The 26,082-nt window shown below is 45.4% G+C and overlaps 1 protein-coding gene across 1 annotated transcript in view; it reads left to right on the forward strand.

Annotated features, from left to right (window-relative positions):
* CDH13 (cadherin 13) overlaps window positions 1-26,082 on the forward strand; it is a 1,057,449-nt gene that overhangs the window by 949,768 nt on the left and 81,599 nt on the right. Inside the window, exons 9-10 of the mRNA XM_024556040.4 lie at window positions 5,670-5,852; window positions 10,565-10,818. Coding sequence (XP_024411808.1) covers window positions 5,670-5,852; window positions 10,565-10,818 — 437 coding nt within the window. The remainder of the gene's footprint in view (window positions 1-5,669; window positions 5,853-10,564; window positions 10,819-26,082) is intronic.

The following is a 26,082-nucleotide window of genomic DNA, read 5'->3' on the forward strand; positions in this document are numbered from 1 at the left end:
GGGTAAAGCTTCATTGTTTGCTCCACATGAATATTCAATTAATCCAGCACCACTTACTGAAATGACCATTAGCTGGAACCTAAACTGTGTCTAAATATCAAAGCCTCCGTAATTGGCCACAGGTGCAGCCTTGGAGGTATGACAGTGGAGAAATGATAGAAGACAAACTGTCTGGAGATGTCATAGGTAATCAAAACATAAAGAAAGGGGGGTGCTGGGAGGGAACGTGTCAGTCTACAAAGCCGTACGCACTGAGGGAGAGAGTGGTGTTCTTATTTAGTGCTGTGTGTCTGCTGGGCCTGGTAGGTGCTCCAGCACGCAATAGACACTCAATGGACAATTGCTAAGCTGAGTTCTTGCGTCTTTCTATCCCGGGGTGAATTCTAATCGTAGATTGAAGGAAACCACGTACCTAATGCAGCTTCTACCCTTCTATATGTAGGTGCTATATTAACATCGAATGCCTTGGCAATGAAGGTCCTGTTGTGAGAGCAAGACAAGAGTAGGTAAATATGTGTATCAGGTATACACAGGCGAAAAGAAAAGAGCTTCTTCCGTGCTTCTGCCAGAGAAATGAGATGCCACATATACAACTACATTGCAAGGCAGACTAGTGAGAACAGAAAGAATCCCAGGTGTTGAAATCATATCCTCTGATTTATTTCTAAGAATTTTATATGGTACAGAATGAAATCCATCATCATCATTATCATTATAACTAACAAGTATGTATTTCTTACCCTATGCCAGTCAATGTGCCAAGGTCCTTGAAAGTATTATTTATATCAATCACAGTTTCCATCCATTAGGCTATCAGTCAGAGATTAGATTTTCCCCAAAATCTGTATCCTTTACATAAATATAGGCTCATGAAAGTGTTTGCAAGTTAAATTTCTGATGATCTCTCCCTCACTCTTTTATCCTCACAAGTAGAAATTTGTTTATAAAACTTTCTAGGGACTTCTCTAGCTTTTAATATTCCAGAACCAGGGTCCAGATGACTACATCCCAGATTTTCAAGTTCAATGTCAGTTCTCCACGAAACCTCAGGGTTGGCAGCTCATGAACCTGGACTCCATTCATCAAGCATTCAAGCTTGCATGTGTCCAGTCCCATAAAGCTATTCACTTCACTTCCTCCCCACATGCAGCTTTCTAGCCTGCTAGTCATTATCTTTAACTTCCAGGCTAACCTTAACCTAAAGACCAGCTCTCTGCTCTCTGAGAAAGAGTATTCATTCTTGGCGTATGATAAAATGCAAGTCCCTCTTTCCCCTGGTGATGGGTGGCCTCTGTGGCAAGTCCAGGCAGGCTCTTCATAAATATCCATTACAAAGCTCACCCCACCTTGTCAAGGAAAGAAGAGTGAAATAACTCAGTTCTGAATTTAAAGGAGAGAGCTAATGAGCCCCAGTATATCCCAAGCCAATTGCCCACACTCGTTCCGTAAAAAGACACTTTGCATCTATTATTTGATTTGCCACACAGTTTAACAGAAAAGTAACTTTATCTATTTTTTCCAATTAGAGGAAGTAATGTTACAATAAATATTTTCTCCTTCTCTGGTATGGTAAATTAATGTCTGTCTATTGTTTTTAAATCACAAAATGAGCATTGCTATAGAAATATAAAATGGTACTATTTCATTTTAATCTATTTAATTTTCCATTCTTGAATTACATAATGGGGTTAAAACATTGAATAGAATTAATACAGTGAGTATTTAATTAAGCAATAATGAGTTTCTAAATGGATGCTCAAGGAGACTGGCTTTATAGTTTATGCAAGAATCAGATAATGGTCTTAACAAAGACTATAATAATTGTGTTGAATGTTTTCTATATTTAAAAGTTTTTTTGTGAATTCTCTCAGGAGTAGACTTAAACATAATTCAGTTCCTTGATTAGGCTCCACTTTCTTTCAAAGTAAATTCCAAATGTCTTCCCCTGGCCCCAAAGGCCCTGCATAATCTGCCCCCATCCTCCTCCAGAGTCCACGAGCATTCTCCCCAGCCCTCCCCTGCACTCCAGCCAAGACCACCTGCCCGCTCTTGCACAAATGCACCATACTCCCTTTGCCACTGGCTTTTGCACCTGCTGTTCCACATGCCAGGAATTCAGCCTCACTTTCACTCACTGCCTCCTCCTCTTCTGTCAGTTCCCGGGGAGCTCTTCCCTAATGACCCTCCCCAGTCTGGGTCAGGTACCCACCCCCTCTCATCATCTCCCTAAGATACAGGCTCTCTGGGAACTATATGTTATTTCTTTCCTAGCACTGAACACATTTTTATAATTGTACACACAGCATGTCTGGTTTTTCACTAGTATACCCCTAGAACATACATAACATGCCTGGCATGCAGAAGCCGTCTCACCAAATGCGTGTTGTCCAGCTGGCTGGGAGATGGGTGGGTGGATGGTGAGTGAATGATGGATGGGTGGATGGTGGATAGGTAGATGGCAGGTAAACGTGTCTACATGTCTACATTACTACATCTAAGGACATGTTAGGGCCACAGTACAAACTTTGAGAATTCCTAGAACAACCCCACTTTCTCATTTCTCTTGCGTTTATTTGTTCACACACTAAAAGTCATTCAGTGCTAGCCCTTTGATGGGTGCTGCAGCCATGACAAAAGGGTTCTTGGGTCAAGCTGCATAAGCCTGTCTCACTTAAACATGGCCTACACATTAATTTTACAGATTCATTCACTTACACAGTCACCCTTTCATCTGTCCATCCAGCAGATTTCCACGTGGCTGGCACTGTGCTATGTACTGGGGATCAGGACTCAATTATCCACCAGTACCATAGACACAGTGTCTAGGGTTCTAACATCAACTTTAAAAGAATTTTTAGGGTCAAGTAAAATTTTAATTGTTTCCTCACATCAGGGGGAATAAATGAAATGTTTAAAGCCCATGAAAACATATGATGGTAGAAGGATCCAACAAAGGCAAGCTTGTCTAAGGTTCACAAAAGTCAATGCAGCCCTGTGAAGATGTCCTGGAGAACAAGAGAGATCAGTCCATTCCCAGCCTTTCTGGAACATTGAGGGAAGTGGCAGAATCAGGTGTCAGTCAGAGAGCCAGTCCCTGGTAGTCTTTCTCCTGCATAGTTTTATCTTTTCACATTTCCTCTCAGGGCTCGCTTTCGATGCCAGGTTCCACTTCCTATATTTAAGACCATTCATTTATTCAACAAATATCTACTGAGACCCTTCTGCATACGTAGCATCGTGTGTGGGGCTGGAGATAAAGCCATGTACAAGACAGATGCACATAGAACCTCCAGCTTCCTCAAATCATGATCTGTTCTTTTTCTTTATAGACTTTCTTAATTTATTTTTAGAGAGGGGAAGGGAGGGAGAAAGCAAGGGAGAGAAACATCCATGTGAGAGAGAAACATCAATCAGTTGCCTCTTGTACACACCCCGACCGGGAACCAAACTTGCAATCCAGCCATGTGCCCTGACTGGGAATTGAACCTGCAACCTTTTGCTTTGCAGAACGATGCCCAGCCAACTGAGCCACACCAGTCAGGGCTCATAATCTGTTCTTATAGTGTCTTCATCTCAGCAACCTGACACTCACCTGCTTTGACAAAGCAATGTCTCACCTAAATATTAGACGTAACATTTCTACCTGACTGGTGATTCCCAGCATCCTCTAGTCTTAGTACTCCCTACGCCCAAGTAGTTGTCCACCTGATGTTATAACGTACAAGTGTCAGAACAAGCTACAAGAACTGGTTATGAGCTGAGGCCTGCTGTGATCAGCAGGGACAGAGAACTAGTCCTCTTGTCTGGACCACAGCAGAGGGTGAAGGACTGGCATAAGGAATGTGGCTCCTGAGTGGGCATGAGCAATAGAATGTGTTGAAAGCAGAGGTTATTGGAATCCAGGAGACTTGGATCTGGCCTTTGGTTCACTAAACAGCTTTGGATAAACCTCTTCTGTCCTCCCCCCTCTGTACCTATATCTTCATCTGCAATCTGAAAGGAATAGACAGCATATTGCCACCACATCCCCCTCCTGGACACATGGCAGACAGCAGGAGATGGCACAGCCCTCCTTCCTACAGGCCCCTCAACACCAGTACACAAGGCTGGCTCTTCCACTGGCAGCTCCTTGTCATCCTTAAACTTGGACTCAATCATGCTTCTCACCCTAAGCTTCATATTACAATTATGCCTGCAGATTAAGAAAATACTAAATCCCAGGCCTTACCCAAGACCAACTGAATTGGAATAGGACCATAGAACCCAGGTTTTTTTGTTTTTGTTTTTCTTGGGGGGGTTGGTTAAGTGTTTTTTTTTAAAGCCTGAAGAGATTCTAATGTGCAGGCAGGGCTGAGAACCACCGGTCTAGATTTCCAGCTTGGGAATTCTATGAGTTTCTGGAGGAGCAGGGCAAGATACAAGAGAGGACTTACTTCGACAAGAATCAGAGGAACTGGGCCAAAATAATTGTCTGCTGGAGCTGTATCTATGTGACAGGAACCTCCCTGCCCCTCTGCACTCCCGCTACTTTCCATCTGGCGCATGTGCTCTAAGAATTCCCCAGCCCCCCTTGTATGGAAGCGAAGCAACGCACCCAGGTTCGCCCGAGGTGCAAGAGACAAATTAGTTCCCGGCCCCTCTCCACCCCCAAATCATCAAGATTAGGGCTTATGATGAATGATTTGCAAGTCAATTAATCAGCCACTGCTTTCGAAACCTCATTTCTCAAATTACGTCTCTTTGAACACAAGGGCTTTTTGACATCGTCTTACTGTCTCTAGATTCACTTTCTTACTAATTGAAATTCCAAGATATTGCTTCTTCTTGTCAGCTTATTGGTATTACTTGTTTGTGAAATATTTGCAAATGGATTACTATTCACCTGTACTGTGTCAGAGGTAAACACCAAAACAATACTTTATGCTTCCATCTATAAGAATGTGCTAATAATAGCTTTTGAAGTTCTCTATCTATAGGAAAGCCAATTTTTCATTTATTGATTTATTTTTACTGCACCTACTTGCAACAAGTATTTAAGATGTATTACAATAAAAGCATGGGTACAACAAGGCCTCAAACATTTAATCTGTATGTTTCCTTAGAAGATAGCTTTTTAAAGTCACACTCATTGAGTGCAAGGGGTGGAAAGGGGGAAATTGGCTTTCTTCACTGGAGAACATGACACGATTGAGCAGAGGCTCTGGATCAGACCATGGGCGTTCCACTCCAGTCCCTTCACTGATGACCTGTGGCATTTTGGTCATCTGGTCAACCTGTTTAGGGCAGGTGAGGCTGCAGAATACCAGTAGCAAAACTGTATGATGGCTCAAACTCAGTAGAAGTTTGCTGCTCACTCATCAACAGTTCAGGCAGGTGTTCCTGGCCACCAGGCTGCTCCTCTCTGTGTTGTGACTCGGGACCCACACCCCCATCCCCCTGTGGCTCAGCCCTCTCCTGGGTCCTGTGGCTGTCTACCTTCAGGCAGACAGGAGAAGGGCACAGGGAAGAGGCCCCACTGTTCTCCATCACAGTCTTCCTGTCATTATTCATCATGAAATGAGATGATATGGTAATGTACCCAATACCAGGCATATGGTTAAAACTTCCATAAATGGTCTTTCTGATTTTTTTTCCAAAATAGTGATAGTACCCATCTGCTTTGTTTGCAGTTTCAAGCCACAGTGGAGGAAGGAGCCGTGGGAGTCATTGTCAACTTGACAGTGGAGGACAAGGATGACCCCACCACAGGCGCGTGGAGGGCTGCCTACACCATCATCAATGGAAACCCTGGCCAGAGCTTCGAAATCCACACCAACCCGCAAACCAACGAGGGGATGCTTTCCGTTGTCAAGGTGAGGGGGCTCCCAGTGGCTGTTCCCTCTGCACTCACTCTGAGGGCCCACAGAGGGAGGGGGTCCTGGCCACGCCGCATGGGGAGTGAGAGACTAGTCAGCCCTGGTCTCTCCCTCCTGGGACTAAAAAGAAAGAGGTTCTTGGCTTACAGGTGTATCCTCACAGTCATAAAACAACCTGTTTGACAGGTTCCAGAAATCTCAGACTTATGTGTTACCTTAAAAAATCCCAGCTCCATGTGTTTGATAGTGAATTATCAAAGATATGCAAAAAGTGGAATACCTGAAGGTTTTTAGGGATCTATGCTCCACGTGGGTATTATTATATTTCTTCTTCATCTTTCTCAGCAGAGTCTCAGTTACTCTCTTAGAAGCAGGAGATAATTATGCCCACGGGCTGGTTCTTGGTGTGAAACCGCTGGTGAGCACCGCTGCCCTTCCTGCCGACCTTCCCTGGTTACAGGCGAACAAGGAGAACCTGTGATAATGAACGTCAAGCCCTGGGCTCCTGCAAGCGCTCCAGAAACGCTGGGTGGGAGGGAGGAGGTGGCCAAACACTGGCGTCTCAGTGTTCTGGGAGAAGGATTTTCACACACTTCCACTCTCTGGGAAGTTCTGGAGAGAGCGCCTGCCGGACCAGGACGTGCATTGGAACAGCTTCTTCTCCAGTGGGTGAAGCCCTCTGCCTCAAAAGCGGAGAGTATTCCTATTAATAGTAATTGTAGCCGTGGACAAAGCAGGAACACGGCTGCTTACCCCCATCTGCCCTTGGCCAAGATACCTAACTATGTGTTCTGTGCCTCAGTTTCCTCATCCATAAAGTGAGGGTGATAATACCACCCACCTCTTGGGGCTGTTGTGGGGAATTCATGAGCTTAATATGTAAAATCATGTAGAACAATGATGGGCATTTGAGCCTGTGTACTGAGGCTGCTGTAACCAATGACCACAAACTTGGTGACTTAAAAAAACATTTGTTAATGTTTGAATGACTTAAAAAAATTATTCTTACACTTTTGGGGGCCAAAGCTCCAGAATCAACTTCACAGGGCTCACATTGTAGGACCGGCTCCTTCTGGAGGTGGTACAGGAGGGTCAGCTTCCTTATCTGTTCCAGCTTCTGCAGCCGCCTTCATTGGTCGGCTCACAGCCCTCCCTGTATCTTCAAAGCCAGCAGCACAGCATCTTTATATATCTCTCTAACTCCGACCCTCTGCTTCCATCATCACATCTAGTTCTTCCTTTGACTTTCCCGCCTCCCTCCTTTAAGGGCCTTTGTGATATTGGGCCACCTGGATAATCCAGGGTCATCTCCCCATCGCAAGGTCCTTAGCTCAGTCATATTGGCAAAGACCCGTTTGCCATGTAAGGTCACATACTCACAGGTTTGTGGGACTAGAATGGTAGGCATACTTGAGGGCCATTACTCAAGCTAACACTGGGGCCCTATAAATAACTACACCCACAAAGTTCCACAACACCCTGGGAGGAGAAGCCATCGAGAAGAGAGACCTTGCAGAGCTTCCAGCTTGCTCCAGAGCATGAGGACTCTGGGTTTTTCCCAAGCCTGGCCTTTTCAGTACCTCATCCAAAATGAACCTCAGATGTTTGCCTGGGAAGAGTAGCCTCTGGGTCTTCCCAATTCTTCCTGGATGACACAGGCAAAGGCCAAGTTGTTCAGAGATGCTGACACTGCCCTCCTGCACCCACCACTGCAGTTTCAAAGCCGTGCAAGTCATAAAATAACACAGCCACCCACTGTCCTGCGCAGCTAGCCCTGGGTCTGTGAGAGCCGTCAGGCAGTTTCCAGGCCCGCACCGGAAGACAAAGTATGGGTAAATACACACCCCTCCTGGCACGGGTTTGTGTCTGCACAGTGCTCTGTGCTGAATGTCAGCATGTAGAAGAATCACCTAGAATACTAGTTAAGATGCAGGCCACAACACACCATACCTGCTGAATCAGAGCATGAAGGAGAGGTGCCCAGGTGACGCTGGTATTCACAGGGCACAGCCTTGTGGATGAGCACTGCCACCAGACGAGAAGTTTCCATCTTCCATCCTGGAGAGGAGGTGCTCACGGAGCCTGGCACTTTGCCTGGCCTTCGGTTTTTCTAGTGAGTGGACCTCCTGTGCTTCACAGTTAGGGTGGAGACTCCCCTCCTTTCATGAATCCACATGAATCCCTATAAAATCCCTGAGCTCTCCCTGCTTCTTAGCACACTGGAGTAAGAGCCCCGGAACAGCCTTGTAGAGGCAGGCCTGGCCATGCTCCCCATGCTCTCCACTTTGCCAGCAACCTAGTGCATCCATTAGGAATAATTTCAGCTGCAGGTAACAAACTACCAGGCTGATAGTGGCTGAAATAATAAAGATAATTTAATAATCCCCATAACTAAATTAAGGTAGGACAGTCTAGGATTTGCTGGCAACTCAAGGTGTCAGAGAGACAGCAGGGGGCAATGAAGATGCTTCTGGCTTTTTCCTCATGAAATGAAATGGCTGCCAAAGCTCCAGGCATCACATCTTCCCAGTACTGCAGTGCAAGACAGGAAGCAAAGAGGCAACCAAGCAAGTGAGACAGATAGACAGACAAAGGGAGAGAGAGAGAGTGCTGGCTCTTGTGTGTACCTATCCTCTCATTAGAGAAGAAAATATCTTTTACATGGGTCACCCAGATAGTTTTCCATGACATGTCATTAGCCAGGTGACACATGTCGACCCTCAGCTGCAAGGAAACCTTTGCAATAAGAGGTGGGCAAGGGATAAGCAGGGTGGGCATGGCCATGGGGCAGCCAGTGCACGTAGTCCCACCCTAACCAGTCAGCAGCCTGTGCACTGAAGAACAAGAGGAAGTCTCAATATTGTGTGGTTTGCCAGGGAGTCCTGCCTCCCTACATGATCAAACCCTACTGGTTCTGGCACATGAGCACCTGTTTCTTCTTTAAAACCTTCTGGTCAGAAACTCCCTTAGTTGCTTTGTAACCTTATTTCAAAATGTCAGTTACTCTTCCGGCATAATATAACCCACCCTGCATCTTAAGTCTGTTTTCTCTTTTGTCCTCAGAGGAGAAGCAAGCATCAAGATAGCAGGCATCCCTGACCCCCAAACCTGTCAGACTTAAAAATCACTCTTGGATTCCTTCCAAATCCTCCCTCTTCTAGACAACACACCCCAACTCCCCAACTTCCCATGTGGCCCCACTGTCCCAGCCTTTAAACCCTCCAGGACAGTGGTCCACACCCTCTTTGGCACTTGATGAAATGTTAGTTGAGTTGAACCTCTGTAACTTTATTTTCAATTTCCTGCCATCCCTCACACAGAGACCCTGCGCCAGACAAGTCATGTCAATAGGGTCAGAGGCCCAAGACTACAGAGGGCTTCTTAATCCCAGTGGACCCAGGGCAGGCTCAGAGGGAACTGGAGCAGAGATCTGATGTTTTACCAGCCCCAGGGGGGTGGCCCAGGGCATCGTACAACCAGAACTGTTACCCACCGTGGTGCACAAATGGAAGTGAGCACTAGAGAGGTTCTGCTCTCCAGAAAAGCAAGCCAGTCCCTGGCTGTGTGGCCCCCTCCCTCTCTCTGCTCCCCTCTCTTGGTGCCATTGTTCACATCTCGGTTACTCTGCAGCCAGCGTTCTGCTCAGGGAATGCGGGCCTGGGAATGAACATGAAAAGCCAGGCAGGAGGGCAGGGGCTCCCCAGCCATTTTGATTCCATTCTTTTCTCTCACAATCTTAACAGCTTGTTATTGTATCAGACTCCAGACCAGTCTCTGCCTGAAACAGTCAACATGTGTCGTCTCCTCTAATCTTTACAACAGTCCTTTGTCATGGGACTTTATTTATGGGAAGGCTAAGAGTCCGAGAGGGGCAGGGATTGCCTATGGTTTTATAAGTTCTATAGTTACTAATGTCAGGGCCAGGACTTTGACCTTGATCCTCCTTGTATTCGGGAGTGAAGATAGTGCTTTCACCCAAGTCCATTGCTTCAGCATGAATAGCAGCCCAAGGCTGGGCAGAGGACTGGGTCACAGTCAGAATCACATGTAGAAACCCACCCAGTGTGACAGGCAGTTTACTGTTGCCCCCTCATTGGCCTGGAGAACAGGACAGTCCCACATTGCATTGGGCTGTCCCAGATGTGGCTATGTGTCTGAAAGAGCCCAGTGGTTTCACCCCACATGTCTCAGCCTTCCAAACTCTTTTCCCTGCATGACCCCTTACTGGGAAACTCTCACCTGAGCCTGGAGGCCCTGTGCTTTAGTGCTGTGGAGCCCCCAGTGCTAAGAGCTCATGGCCAGTGAGTGGGAAACATTAGAAATGGGCCTTTGGTTTGCCTTTCCCATTGACAGAGGCAGGGACACCATGAAGCTGACGAAGCCAAGGTTTCCCAGTCCCTCATCCACCGGAGCCCCCCTTGGGTGTGGAGTTGTGGAGTTACGGGTTACAGGTGGGAAGCCTTTTACTGTCAGGTTGCCAGTGAGTGACTGAAAGAGATCTTAGAAGGGAAGCCCCAGATCTCTGTATCTGTATGTTTCATGCACTTTTTCTTAAAGAGCACCCCCAAACTGCATAAAACTTAGCCCACAAAACCTGGATCCATCCTTAAACATCCACCTGTGCTCGTGGAATGTCAGGGCAACTTGATACAAAAGCATTTTTTTTTCATGGCACACATGTGTGCTGAGCCCCTCTCTCTGTGTTCCAGCCTCTGGACTATGAGATTTCTGCCTTTCACACCCTGCTGATCAAAGTGGAAAATGAGGACCCGTTGGTACCCGACGTCTCCTATGGCCCCAGCTCCACAGCGACTGTCCACATTACTGTGCTGGATGTCAACGAGGGTCCGGTTTTCTACCCCAACCCCATGATGGTGACCAGGCAGGAGAATATCTCTGTGGGCAGCATGCTGTTGACGGTGAATGCCACGGACCCTGACTCCCTGCAGCACCAAACCATCAGGTGGGTGAGTGGCTCTGGAGCCGGAGACAGGAGGCAGGCACAAATCGCTTTTCTTTTCTAGTTACGAAGGCTGGTTGTCAGGAGCAAACCACCATTACATTAAACTTGTTAATGATCTCGGTGAGTGGGAGATATGTGTCATTAGAGTTGGCAGCCAAAGGCACCAGGGCACAGGACCTGCTAAATGGGGATGCTGCCCCTGCACCTGATTCCCAGCAGCAGATCTGCCCAGGAGGAGAGCGGCTTCAGGGCTGTGTCCCCAAATGGCCAGAGGTGTCTGTCAGCACCGAGCAGTCCCCAAAGGGAGAGAAAAAGGAGCCACCATCGATGGCCCTGTGAGTCTCAGACACTTGACCTACTTTATTGTTACCACAGCTTTGTGAGAAGGGCGTTGGTTAACTCCGTGTACAGATAAAGGTCTTAGAAGTCAGAGAGGTTCAGCAACTCACTCAAGACTGCCCAGATTAGCAGCAGAGGACTCTGGATGAAAACAAGACAAGTCTGCAAAGTCTGTGCTCTGCTAAGTTCTGTGGACTCTGATCTGTCAGGGGGAAGGGGAAGACATTGCCTAGTATTTAGGAATGGACTCTCGGGGTTGGGTTTTCGACTGATGAATGGCAGGCCCCCCCAAAAACTCTTCACCCTGACCAGGTGGCTAAGGTTGTTGGAGCATCGTCCTGTAACCAAGAGGTTGTGGGTTTGATTCCTGGTCAGGGCACATGCCTAGGTTTCGTGTTCAATCCCCAGTCGGGAAGTGTATGGGAGGTGACCAAACTCTCTCTCTCTCTCTCTCTCTGTCTTCCTGTCTCTCTCAAATCAATAAAAATATCCTCAGATAAGGGTTTAAAAATAAAATCTTCAATAATTTCTGTCTTCCTTTAAGCTCTGCCCAGTGCTCAGATAGAAGGTATTTCATAACGAGGTTTAGTTAAGTGATCATTATCCGCAGTGCATCTAAGGCTGGTGAAGAGAAGGTGCCCTCGTTGGTACATTGTTTCACAGTAAACAATCAGCAGGCAGGTCCAAATGCGCACTTATCTCTGCAAAAGAAAGTTATTAATCTTTCTCTTCCAAAATCTAATCGTCTCATCTGAGGTACAGATAATCAAGTATTAGACACACTTTTAATAAACATGTGTCTTATTTTCCTGATTTGAAACACCTGAAAATGCTCCATGGTCATCAGCCCCTCAACCATGGAGCAAGCTGGCAGACAAGCAGCGGAAATTGTTTTCCAATCCCAAAAGGGGATGTTTAAACATTTTTATTGAATTTATTGGGGTGCCACTGGTTAATGATATTACATAGGTTTCAAGTGTACAATTCTATAATACATCATCTGTATATCGTATTGTGTGTTCTCCATCCAAGGCCGTCTCTTTCTGTCACCATTAACCCAATTACAAACATTTTAAATTTTTTGAGGAAACTCCATACTGTTTTCACAGTGGCTGCACTAGTCTGCATTCCCACCAACAGTGCACGAGGGTTCCCTTTTCTCCACACCCTCGCCAGCACTTGTTGTTTGTTGATTTATTGATGACAGCCATTCTGACAGGTGTGAGGTGATGTCTCACTGCAGATGTAATTTGCATCTCTCTGATGATTAGTGCCATTGAGCATCTTTTCATATATCTGTTGGCCATCTGTATGACCTCTTTGGAGAAGTGTCTGTTCAGGTCCTTTGCCCATTTTTTAATTGGATTGTAGGGTTGGGGCTCTTTTTGTTGTTGTTTAAGTTCTTTATAAATTTTGGCTATTAACCCCTTATCAGATGTCCTATATCATTGGTGAATATGTTCCCCCATTCAGTGGACTCTCTTTTCATTTTGTCGATGGTTTCCTCTGCTGTGTGAAAGTTTTGTACAGTGATGTAGTCCCACTTGTTTATTTTTTTCTTTTGTGTTCCTTGCCCAAGGAGATATATCAGAAAAAATCACTGCTATAAGAAATGTTTGAGATTTTACTGCCAATGTTTTGTTCTAGTATTTTTATGGTTCCAAGTCATACGTTGAAGTCTTTAATCCATTTTGAGTTTATTCTTGTGCATGGTGTAAGAAGGTGGTCTAATTTCATTCCTTTTGCACATATGTGTCTAATTTTCCCAGCACTATTTATCAAAAAGACCGTCTTTACACCAAAAGGGGATTTACTTTTACAAAAAAACTTTCCAAAGTACTAGATGGACTAGATAAAGGTGTGAAGTAATACCAAACTGTATAATAATGTGAATCTGGAATAGCCGATCTTCGTTTTTCCATTTCTTTTTTCCTTCCTTCCCTTCTTGATATCTGGCAAAGGAACTGTGCAACTTAAACACCAAAAACAAAACTTTCTATAAGTAGTTAGATGAGGAAATCTATAGCTTAACAAACTGTCTGGTAGTTGGACAAATTTGGGTGTCTTCATTGGAACTCGGCTGTCATTTTGGACTTCAACAGTAGGAGCAGGGAGAGAGAGAAAATGAATTGAAATGGGGTTGATATTGCTGAACCCGGGACTCAACCATGGCTTCATAACTTGGGATGTTGCCAGGCACGAAAGAGTTACTGTGATGGGAAGGGGCAGGTGTGAGTGTGCAGGAGGAGAGGTCCTCCTATGGTGGGACAAACGGGTGGACAGGTGGGTCTGTCGGAGTTATCTAAGACCAGCTTGGCTGACTTAGGCAAAGGGAGAATATGTTGGAAGATTCCACAGACAGTTTATAGAACTGAAGAATATGTTTAGAACCAGGCCCAAGATTGCATAGGGCATTGCTGAGTCTCTAGGTAATGGGACTTACAGGCTGATATGTCAGGATCTCACAGGAAAATGAACCACCTCCAGCCATTTCTCAGGGTCTCTCGGCCCAGGTTCACACACCTGGGAGTGAGTTCTGCTTTGCCTGGGCGTGAGGCCTGAGAGTGAGTCCTGAGCCTCCTGACTCAGGGCACCCTGATGGTTGACAGAGATGGCGTTCGCAGCTGTGGCCGCCCCCCACGGTGGGCAGCTGATTGAGAGGGGGAAGGAAATCCTGTCTGGCAGTGGGGGGGGCGGTGCTTGGAGTATAGTAATAGGACGCAGAAAGAGGTCTCAGTAAACTGAGTCAGGGGATGGGGTTTCAGCCTGGAGGGCAAGGGGATGACCAGCAAGGGCCAAGACACTAGGGGACATCAAGGACGGGATCTGAGACATGGAGAACAAAGACTTAGCTACTGGAGGTGGGGTACAAGGGTTCCCTGTTCTATCACAGGTAGAATGTCAGTGGCACCTGCTGTGTGAGACAAGGTCAGAAACACAATTTATAAATTGCATGAGGTGGGGCTCGTGGGAAAAGCAGGAATGTAGAAAGCTCTGAAGAGCTTTGTGTTTCTACAGTTGGTCGTCACAAGTATGAGCCCCAGTCAGGCACAAGTTGCCAGAAGCCGTCTCAGAGTGACTTATGCCAAGAAGGCCTGTGTTGGCCCACGTAAGTGAAAAGTCCATGGGGACTAGGGCATCCAGTGTGAGAATTCAGGCACTCAGAACATATTCTTCCTCTGCCTCTCAGATCTGCTCTTCCCTGGGTTGGCTTCATTCTCAGATATATCTGTATGGACACAGTTCCTGGGTCCTACCAGCAGAAAGACACCCTCCGTAGCCAGTAGTACTAGCCCCGGGACCCACTCTGGATCTCACTAAGCCAACTCTAACACATGCCATCTCAACCAGACAGAATAGCAGCAGGGTGGGATGTGCCCGTGCGCTAGTCCTGGTCCATGAGCCCACCATGGACCCCCGCCTCTCACCATGACAGCCTGGTGCAGTGGTTTCCCAAAGGAATGCAGGAGACTCTTCCTGGAAGACGGATGCATGGTCACCAGGAACCAGGGAGAGCCACTGGGACCAAGTTCAGTTCTGTGCATCCTCTCAGAACATATCCCTGAGTGTTTGCAGCTGGTGGACCTAAGATCTCTGGCCTTCACCAACTGCTGTGGCTGAGCAGTGTTTGGACAAATCCTTTTCCAGCCTTGAAGCAAAGCGTGTGTGTGTGTGTGTGTGTGTGTGTGTGTGTGTGTGTGTGTGAGAGAGAGAGAGAGAGAGAGAGAGAGAGAGAGAAAGAGAGAGACACACACACACACACACACACATTTCTCTCTCTGGCCTCACTCCCCAGACCCATTCCTTCCTGCTGGGATCCAGAGTTGCCAGAAGTGACCCTTTCTCAGCTTGGCGCTGAGCAGCCCTCCCCTTCCATCCCTCTTCCCTCCCTGCTCCTCCTCCCCTTCCCTCCATTCTTCTCTCCCACTGCTGGTTCTGAGCTCATCAAAAGCAGGGATAGCATCACTGACAGGTTGTGCTATCGTTGCAGGGACTCTTCTGGAAGAAAAGGCTCATTAATTATTTGCCGCCTTTGATCCTTTGCACTGAGAAGCGCTGTCCCTGGGGCGCTGTGTGTGCAGGGGCTTAGCTGGGCTGTAGGCAGGGGCCAGGCTGGAACACGTTCTCTAATAATCTGCACTTGGCTCCCCAGGATTCTCGGACAGACACGATGCGTTTTATTGTTGCTAAATTAGTGATTCTTGAGGGAGCACACATTGAAAGAGGGAAGAACTTGACACTGAAAACGCTTATTGTTACCACAGAGAGAGCTCAGAGTTTATGGGATAAAGGCACACACAGAAGATGCTGTCCCAGCCATCTGGCCCTGATGGGCATCATTCAGACCAACAGCACTGCCCGGGTTCTGCAGCAGCGCAGGTTATCGTGGGCGTCCCTGTCCGCCTGTGGCTCTGTGTATGTCCACACGCCTTTTCTGTGTCTCTCTCTCTTTGTGCCTGTTTTTCTGGGTATGTCCTTTGCTCTCTCCATTTCTTTTGTCTCCTTCTCCGTATCTCTGCCTCCCTCTGCCCTTTCTCCCTCCCCCTCTCTGTGTCTGTTTGCCTCTTCTCCCTCTAGGTCCATCTCGCTCTCTGTCTCTTGGCCATCTGTTCTCCTCTGTCTCTGGTTCTCTTTTCCTCTCTCCCTTTCTCTCCTTCCCTCTGCCCAGTCCTTTCCTCTCCTTTCTGCTGCCTCCTCCTTCTCTTTCCCCTCCTGCTCCTCCTTCTTCACTTCTCTCTCCTTACTCCCCCTCTGTCCTTTGTCTTCTTTCTGTCTCTCTCTCCCCCATCCCCCATCTCTATTTATGTTTCTAGCTCTAGCTCATTCCAAGACATTCCGTGACTCAGCTCCAACAACCGCATTTCATTTCAAATAACTAACCAGGCGCTCCAGGCTTTTTAGCACAGTTAGAAATTCTCCACCTGACCAAGATCCTGCCAGCCTGATTCTGGTCTAAAATTGGAAACCTCTTCCCCATCTCCAGCCCCCACAAAACTTAGGGACTTACTTCTAACAAATTCCTGGTCCTGGCCCACATCTTGTCTTCTGTGATGAAAAGCACGTCTCAGGCACAACAGTTCCACTGCTGGCCCTTTTATGCACCCTTTTATCTCACCAGGGAACATTAAAATCAGCGAAAGGCACCTTGATCTCTAAGAAGCCTGTAACTCTAAAGGCAGGAGGTGTCCAGGCATCAGAGTGAATATTCTCACTGAAAAGCCTGGGTTATTAAAATGTGTTACAAAGCCAGTCTCACTGTGCTCTCAGCCAAATCAAAACAGACAGCAGTGGTATAGTGGCAGATGAAATTCTTCCTTTTAATAACTTACATCTTCTTATCCTTATTATAGAGTTAATATAGTTCACAGAGGAAATTTTTGAAGAGACAGTTAAGAATAAAAAAGACAATAAAAAATATGTAATCATTTCACCCAAGGAAACCACCCCCAACAACTGGAGTGTACCTCCTTCGATCATCTGTCTGAGTGCTTTTGTTACTTATTACCAAATCGGCTCCCATCATCCATCTTGCTTTGGAACCTGTTATTTGCACTTCTCAGTGTATGGTGAGCAGCTTTCTATATCAAGAAATAGTTATCATTTTTAATTGCTGAATGGTATTATTCTATTATTCAATTACATGACTATACTCATTAATTTATTCATTCCCTTAATGTTAGATATTTAGTTTCAACTGTTGGCAATTATTTAAGAAAAAGGTCGATGGGCATGCTGGTAGCTACATTGTTTAATGCATCATTAATTTTCTGAAGAATTTTTAGAAAATACTCTGCTTGAACAAAAGTATTAATATTAATATGACTTTTCTCATATAAAGAATTCTTTGGGGGGTTTTTTATACCTAGGCAATCAAATTTATATTTTCCCTATGAGTTCGATTGGTGTCGTGGTTAGAAAGTCATTCTCTGATCCAAAGTCAGGTAAACATTGCCCTGTCCTAAAGCAGAGCTGGTTCCCACACTCTGTCCTCTCAACACATAATGACAAAAGACCTGCTCCCACTCTCGGGACAGAGCCAGTCCTCCGCATACACAAGACAGGAACCAGGCACTTCGCAATGACATTATAGTGTCTCTAGTGAGGAACACACTTGTGCAACTGAACTTGTTGGCTAATATTGTCAGAAAGAGCAGCTCAGTGATAATTACGCTCACATGGTAATGACTGATGGCTTTTGCCCGACATTCTCCAAGAAGGAGCTCCTACCCTTCGTGACAGCGTGGATGGATCTGGAGAGCATTATGCTAAGTGAAATAAGCCAGTCGGTGAGGGACAAATACCATATGATCTCACCTATAAGAGGAACCTAATGAACAAAACAAAAAAGTGAGAAAAATAGAACCAGAGGCATGGAAACCAGGAACAGACTGACAGCGACCAGAGGGGAGGGGAGAGGGGGGTAGGGGGAGAAAGAAGGGTAAGGGTCTAATTCATGAATAGGTATAAATGACCCATGGACATGGACAACAGGGTGGGGACTGACTGTGGGGTTGGGGGTGTGTGGGGGGCAGGGGAGACCAATGGGGGAAATTGGGGCCACTGTAATAGAACAACAATTTTTTTAAAAAAAGGAAATGAATAACAGGGACTAATCATTGCATCCTTGATTTGCTTACTTCGGGAATCAGCTGGCAGCTCAATAATTCTCAATAATTTCGATCGGCCTGAGAGGACTTACTTCGTTCTCCTAACAATCAGGGGATTTCTGGTGAGGCAACCAAGTAGCAATTTCTATCCTGAGCATTTTTCAGACAGATCGCATCTTGTCCGGGGTCTGTAGTAAACAGCTCTGCAGCAGAGACTTCTGCCAGCACAGTGAACATAGAAGATACGTGTGCAGGAAAAACACCGCCCCTCCCCATGTAAAATTGCCTATCACTGCTCACCATTTTTTTGGAAAGGATCATTCATCTAGGGAGCCCGTGTGTTTTTGAGAACCACTCTATCTGTGAGGATTGAGTTTGGCTAAATGTAAGAGGAACATTCAAAATGATAGTGGCTCAGAGAAGATAGAGGCTTATTTTTTTTCTCACATAAGTCTAGAGTAGGCACCGCAGTCCAGGGCTTGGGTGGCTGTTCCACAAACCTGGCCCAGGCTCCTTCCTGCTCACTATCCTCCCCCTCCCCCGCCCCCCCGCGGGAGCCCTCCTCCTCAGTCTCATATGATGCTGGTGCCCCAACCTTCCTATCTGCATTCCTGCAGCGGAAAGGGAAAAGGGGGAAGAGGTGACTCCTTTTCTTTAAATGAGATTTCCTCATTTAATGTCAACCACATTAAATGTCAACCACATTTCTATTTAAATCTCATTGGCCAAAATTGGTCATATGACCACACCTACTTGCATGGGATACTGGGATATATGGTCATATCTTTACCAAGAAAGGGTGGATATTGTAAGGTACCTAGCAGTTTCTGTCATGGGGCTTGAACCTTTCTATGCAATAAAAAATTATGGGTAAATTTTAAGAGATGAAAACATGTCATGACATTAGATGTTTACACAATCAAAATAATAGACATGTGTGTTTCTAAAGACAACTGCTTGAAAAAAAAGCACAAGGACTAGAGCTGTCCACTCATTCATTTCCTAAATTCACTTAATGGTGTTTATTTAGAGCCCACTGTGGGCCTAACAGTGCTGGGTGCTGCACGTTCAAGGGTGAAGGAAGTGGTCTCCGCCTGCAGCTCCCAGGGAGCGCATGGTCATAGGAGCAGCAGCACTTTCTGCAAAGGACGACACTCCCAGGAAAGAAGGAAGAGGGAGAGAGGAAGGGAGGCAGGTGAAGGAAGGAGGGAAATAAATTGTTCCTTTGGAGAGTAAGAGCCATTGATCCTCAGCTGGGGAGAAAGAGCCAAGCCACAGAAATTGCTCATGTCCAAGCATCTTGAGGGTCTCACTTGTTACCAGACGCCTGAATTCCCCCAGAAACCCCGCTATCCCCACGCCTTGTGCAGGCCTCTGTCTCCTGGGAACTGGGTCCAGACCAAATGAGGCAAAGATGTCTGCAACCCCTGGAGAAATATACTTTAAAAAGGATGATAACAATATTGCAAGTACTATGCCTAACGTTTTTATGTAAAAGTTTGCCAAAGCACTGTCGCCAAAGTCATTTCATTTTCACAACCACCCTGCAAATGAGAAATTCTCAGTCTCCCTTTTTTCTGATGAAGACAGTGCAACCTCTCTGAGCCTCATTTTATGGAAGGAAACCATGCAATCCAGGTGAGCAGAGGCCGCGATGAGAACGCCTGGTGCTTCATCCACCAGCCACTGCGCCCACCCCTACATATCCTTCCGATGTCGGAGGAGGCATGACCTCCACAGGCAGGCTACCCTGACCTTCAGACTATGCTCCCAGGGCTTTATGAAGACCTAGGATAACCCTCATAACACTTTCCTATTATTCCAGCTTTAATTGTCCACCTTCCTGCTAAATTTCAGGATCTCTGAGAGTAACAATCATGTGTATCACCTTCCCTGATAAAGCTCTGGGGCCTCATCGGCACCATTTAATTGAGGAAGCACTTTAGGCACCCAGAACTTCAGACTTTCCAGGGGCCTACAGAACCATCAGGGACCTGAGCACATAAGCTATTGACTTGGAAATTTGAAAGCAGCAAAACTGTTCAGCTGGGGTGGGGGGGAGGGAAGGGGAGAAAAGGCATACAACTGTAATTGAATAACAATAAAAATTAAAAAAAAAAACACCTAGTTTGTTGGTTCTAAAAAAAAAAAAAGCAGCAAAACTGAAATGAATAAATATTGACTGCCCATAGCACCATGACAATGGTAGCAAGTTAAATTTAACATTTGTGAAAATGTCTTTACATTTGCAAACCATTTGTAAAGCTTGCATTGCAAGAATGTCTGAGTATGTGTGGGGGAAATCACATGGAATTACTAATGAAACAATCCTCATAGCCAAAGAATTCCAAAAGCAAAATTTTTAAAAAATTCAGTTCACACATTTTACGAGAAAAAAATGTATTGGCACTGTGGGTACATTTCAGTATGCTTGATATGACTTGGGATGAGACCACCAGAAACAGAGAGTATTCCTAGAGTCTCCGAGGCCTTAGGGCCCAAGCCCAGGCCTGGAGGTGGCATAGGGGAGTGCTCAGTAAATCGTATGGCAGGGATTAACGGCAGCTGGTCTGGGGGCGTCTGTGTGCAAACATATTTGTGCACAAACATAGTTTGTTGTTATTACAATAATTTTTCATCTTCTGACACTGGCTAATGTCTACCAACCATGAAAACATTTGCATGTGGCCCTGTTTTAAACCAATTCTAGGAGGGAGGCCTAGGCAGGACAGACTGCTTCTCACTGGACTTCCCAGGTCTGTGAAAGGGACACTATAGAGCCTTATCCATTAGCCAGCTCTTCCTCTAAAGCCTTCATCCAAATTGAACCTATTCTTTGCACACAGAATATCTCAATCAGATCCAAATTAGATCCCCATCTCTCTGAAAACTGCAGCCTACTTTGTCCTGATTTTGTCGGGGTTTTTTACAGTCACTTCCCAGCCCTCCTCCATGGACAAGGAGGCTTTTTGGCTCCAGGGTAGAATTCATTCATGGGCTCACACTGGTATAGGTTACAACGTGCAGTGATGAAAATTCAGTCCCAAAAGATTTGTTAAAATGCCCAGGTCCAGTTTTTGCTCGTCTTCCTGTGAGTCATCAAGCCCTTTTCTTTAACGCCTTGTTTAATCTAATATTGAAGCCCATTTGAGGAAATTACAAAAAATGATGGGAAATTGAGCAAAAATCATTGGCTGGCTATGGGAAATTTTATTCTGCATCTTCTAAGACCTCTGGAAATAGAGTGCAAAAATCAGTTCACTTGAAAATTCAGATTTCGTCATCATTGGCATTCTCAGAAACACAGAGGCATAGAAGCTTACCATTTATTGAGAGGAAAAAGGAGGATTTCAAATTCCTGTTTTGAAAAAAGAGAGAAGGATTTTGAAACCAGATTTAAGAGTTTAATTTGGGGTGACTCCCACCTTTGTTTTTGTTACAGAGCTAGGATCACCATGGATTTCTTTTTCACTTATATGTGGAATCTAATGAACAATACAATTTAACAGACAAATAGAAACAGAAGGACAGATACAGAGTGACAGAGCGGAGGGGGATCGGAGGGTTGGATAAAAAGGGTGAAGGAGTTAAGCCAAAAATATAGATATATATATTTATTTACTTATTTATTTACTTATTTACTTATTTTGACACATAAACACAGAAAACAGTATAATGAGAGCAGGGGGCGGGGGGAGGGGGAATAAGTAGGGACCGAAAGAGACTCTATGTGGGGCAATGAGCGCACGAGGCAGCGCGCAGATGATGTTTTATTGAGTTGTACACTTGAAACCCGTACAGTTTTATGAAACAATGTCACCCCAATTAATTTAATTTAAAATAACCCACCTTTTAAATTTTAATCAGAAGTTAAAGGCCAAATAATAACACTTCTACCTGGGGAAATTAAGAGAAGAGCCTCTCTCTACCCAAATATATTATTAACATCTCATCTTAATTAAATGTGGTAACTGACCTCAATAATAGGATTTGGGGTGAGATCATTTCTGGTTTTGTTGTTGTTGTTGTTGCTGTTGTTTAATGAGTTATTTCTTTCTTGAGTCAACACACAGAGCTTGAAATATAAATGAATTATTTACAGTTGTGTCTTTGTAATTTTTAATTAAAGTGGTGTTCTTTCATTGGAAGTTTATGGTAGCAATACATTTTATTGCCTACTCTGCTGTAGAATTTTTAATTATTTATGTAAATATATTAGCACAGCTGACTCTTGTTTTTAGTGGTCAGATTTTCTATTATGAAGAAGCCAGTGGGAAACAAGGCCTAATACATTAAACAACTGATTTTTAAATATTCAATATCTTCATTGGATAAAAATAGAATTCTGGCTTTTATAATGATACAGAGATAGAAGATTTTCATTATTAACCTCAATTAGAGGTGTTTGATGTGGTTAATATAAAACAGCCGACCATTTGGATAAACAGTTGAGAGGTTATTTTACAATTCAGGCACCGTTTTAGCATTCGATTGCATATGTTGTTATAAATTTGCCATTGGCCAGACTTTCATTATTAAAAGCATGGTTTCAAATTGGTTGCATTTGAATATAATTATGATGGTCATTCTTATCTGTCTGAGAAACTAATTATTAGAACCAATATAGAAAATATTGACAAATGTTAATACTGTTTCTTGCCAATGTTTTCCAAGCTGTTAAATCTGCTTAGCTGGGTTTTTTTTTTAATTTTAATAAAGGCCAAATGCCTTTATTAGATGAGGTTTGCTACAGAAGCAACCAATATAGAATTGACCGAGAAAGCTACACATTTCAGGGTTGCAGTAGAAGTCAGTTGTACGGGGGAAATGGCTGATTTATTTATTATCTCAGCTGTCTGTCAGTCACCAACACCAGGCAGCCACACACTCACCCCTGGGTCTCAGGGAGGGCCCATCACGGCCTCAGCAGTACCACAGGTAATGAAACCGATGAAACCATAGTCAGGGAGTCATGTAGGTAATGCAAGAAATGTGTTTCATCATCTGCTCCCAGCTTGCTTTTCAAAGGAATCTCAAAGCTTGTATTTTCAAGTGATGAGATTGTAAACTACAGTTCTCCTACATATGTTTAATTCTGGGCTTTTCTCGTATATTATAACAGTGTTAGAATCTCATGATAAGCTCAGACCTTCCACAGCTGTCTTGAAACAGCCTTGGGTCCCTCTGTGAGGGCTCCGCATGTGGAATGGGACCTGTGGATCTGAACTAGGGTTAGGATGGGGTAAGCCACTTCTTCCATCACTGAATCACTCATTCATTCCACAGATGTATAATAAACACCTATCAGACGCTGGGTTCTTTTCTAAGCATTGGGGATAGAGCAGCAGCAGAGACAGTTAAAAATATCTATCATCATGGAGATTATATTCCAGTGGGAGAGAGAGAAAATGAACAAAAATTAAAATAAATAGCATAGTAGCAGGTGACCGGTACAAAGAAAAAAAATAAGGCAGAGAAAGAAGGAGGGTCTGTAACTGTAGATAGGGGCTGGGAAAGGCCTTGCTGGTGACATGACATTTCAGCAGAGAACTGGAGGAAGTGTGGGGTGAGCCATGCAGCTATCCGGGAAGAATCCTCCAGTCAGGAGAACTAACAAGTGCAAAGGCCCTGAGGCAGGGGTGTGAGATTGGGGGCAGGAAGGAGGGTCAGTATGCCTGGAGCAGAGTGAGCTAGGATGTAGAGGAGAGGAGGGAGATGAGGCCAGAGATACAGAGGGGTAAGAGTTTGTACTCTGAATAAGACCAGAAATTAAATGCTCTGGTGGTTTTAGAAAAAGGCGCCTGGAGGTGGGCAGAGGTTAAGGAGAAGGGAGACAGACAGCAGACCGGTGTGGAGGGTGCCGCAGTGATCCGGGTAAGGGGCGCTGTGGGTGTGGACCCGAGTGGGAGCAGTGCGGGCGGTGAGAAGCAGGCAGATTCTGGACACGTTTGGACAGGAATGGGGACAGATTTGCTAACCAATTGTGTGAGGTGTGTGTGTGTGTGTATAAGAGAGAAAGAGAGAGAGAAAGAGGTAATGAAGGTGGAAGAACAGGGTGGCCCAGTTATGAGACAGCAGGCTCACTAGAGAAGTGGCATGGGGGGAGGAGGAGTATGCAGAGTTTGGGACGGAGAAAGGGAGCAGGTGACCTGGATAGCAGGGAGAGTATGGTCTAGAGGTAAAAGTCTGGGTATCATCCACATTCAGAGGAATTCAAATCCCTGAGCCTTTGACATGCCCAAATTGGTGAGTGAAGATAGACAAGAAAGGAGGCTCAGCAGTGAAGCCCTGGGATGTGCTAACGGTCCCAGGGGTGGCCCTGCCTGGCATGCTGTGCATGAGGGCTGCTTCCTGAGACTGACTGAGCCAGCACAGTTAAACACAACACGTTACTCTACAGCAGCAGATCCAGAGTCTCCGCAGGTGCAGCTTCCTCAGGCCCCAGGGAGGAGTGGACACCCTCATCCCTGATCTGCCCTGAGCTGGCTTGGCGCCCTCTCCTGTGGTCAGCACGTTGTGCCTCCCCCTCCAGCCCACTTCCCTACCACTGTCAGCCTCTTGCTCAGACCTGTGCTGACACGCTCACAGTCACAACAGAATAGCTGCATTTACTTCATCCCAGACACTGTTCTCTATGCCTCATAGATATAATCACCTCTAATTTCACAGCCACCCTGTAAGGAAGGTGCTATTACCCCATTTCTCAGGTGAGCACAATGAGGTTCAGAGAGATTCAGGAACTTGCCCAAGTTCACACGGACTCACATGCAGGAAGTCTGATCACAAAGCAGGCCTCTTTACCTCTCTACTCTTCTGCCTCCTAAACCAAAACCAGAGAAACTCAGCCTTTAGTGTGCAATTATAATCTGCCCGACAGCTTTACCGTATTTCAATTTTTCAGAATAAAATTATACATTTTAGTTCTGATGTCAACTGATAGTCCTGAAATCTAGGACAACTTTCACCACTGAATACCAATGCAAAAATACCAGTCTAGGGCCAGACTTCCTAAGTGCAAATCGCCGTTCATTCATTTTCCGCATGTGTAACCTTGGGAAGACATTTAATTTTTCTGTGCCTCAGTTTCCTTACTTGTTAAAGGTGGGAAATAATACCTAGGTTATAGAGTCACCATGAAGGATAAAGTAGGTGAGTCAGTAAAGTGCTTGGAGCACAGCATCTAGCACATGGGAGACATCTAGTTAACTGATATCCCTCGTAGCAAAGAGTGTAATGTGTTGTCATTCTCTAAAGGTGGCTCTGTGAGAGCGAGAGGACCATTTTCCTACAGTCTGGTTTTCATGTGTTATGGACCTACCCTCAAAGGAGTCTTTGGAAACACTCAGTAGCGATGAAAGTGGAAGGTAGGCACTGCTCCCAAGGGTGATGATGAGTTTCCACCTTTGTTCCTGGAGAACCCTGCTGGCGGTCCACATGCCAACCCAGGGTACCTCACTGCTAAGATCTTGTGAGGGCAATCTCCTCCCGTTCCTGGGAAAACTGAAGAGAATAGAGAGAAGACCATAACTATTGTCATCTACCGTTTGCTTGCCTTCCAGCAAGTCCTCAGAGATGACAGAGCAAATGGATACATGGTGAACCATTATTAAAGATAAGACTTAAACAGCTGATTTTTGAAGGTTTGCAGCTTGGCTTTTTGGTGGACAAGTATGCTTGATCTTGCAATATTTCTGCAGTGTACATGAAACATAGTCATATTTTCTGCCAGTAAAACTGTTTCTGGTTTGGGCATTGGGATTAAATTTACCAATATTTTAAGATGCTCTGCAAAGCATGTGATGCCATGCAAATAACACCATGACTTGCAGAGACTGTCACCCAAACAAGTTTAGGATCTGGTTGAATGTATAAAGTGAGATGAAGCAAAAAAGTTACCTACGAGCGTACGAGGACTTTACACTTCAGAACCTCTAATTATTTCTAGTACAAAATCTGTCAGGATCCATGGCTGCAGGCAACAGAAACCATCAGCTATGTTAAGTGGAATAAAATGAGAATTTATTAGACTGATATCGGGGATCACAGAATGGACAGGAGGCCAGAGGACACACAGAGAAAAATGAGTGGGCACCAAATAGAACTCAAGAGGGGAGACAGTAGGGACTACCACAACAGGAATAGCCTGGTTCTCACGTTCTCGTTCTCGTGCGTGAACGTGAACTCCACTCCCCCCTCCCCCCACGTCACTCGCTAAAAGAGCATCTGGTCTGCTGGAGCTAAGTAGCCTGTCCCACATCCACTCCTGCTGCATCCGGGCAAGAACAGGAGTGGGTTGTTAGCTCCCGCCACCGAAACT

This window comes from Desmodus rotundus, chromosome 12 (assembly GCF_022682495.2).
Source record: "Desmodus rotundus isolate HL8 chromosome 12, HLdesRot8A.1, whole genome shotgun sequence".
NCBI classification, from domain to species: Eukaryota; Metazoa; Chordata; class Mammalia; order Chiroptera; family Phyllostomidae; genus Desmodus; species Desmodus rotundus.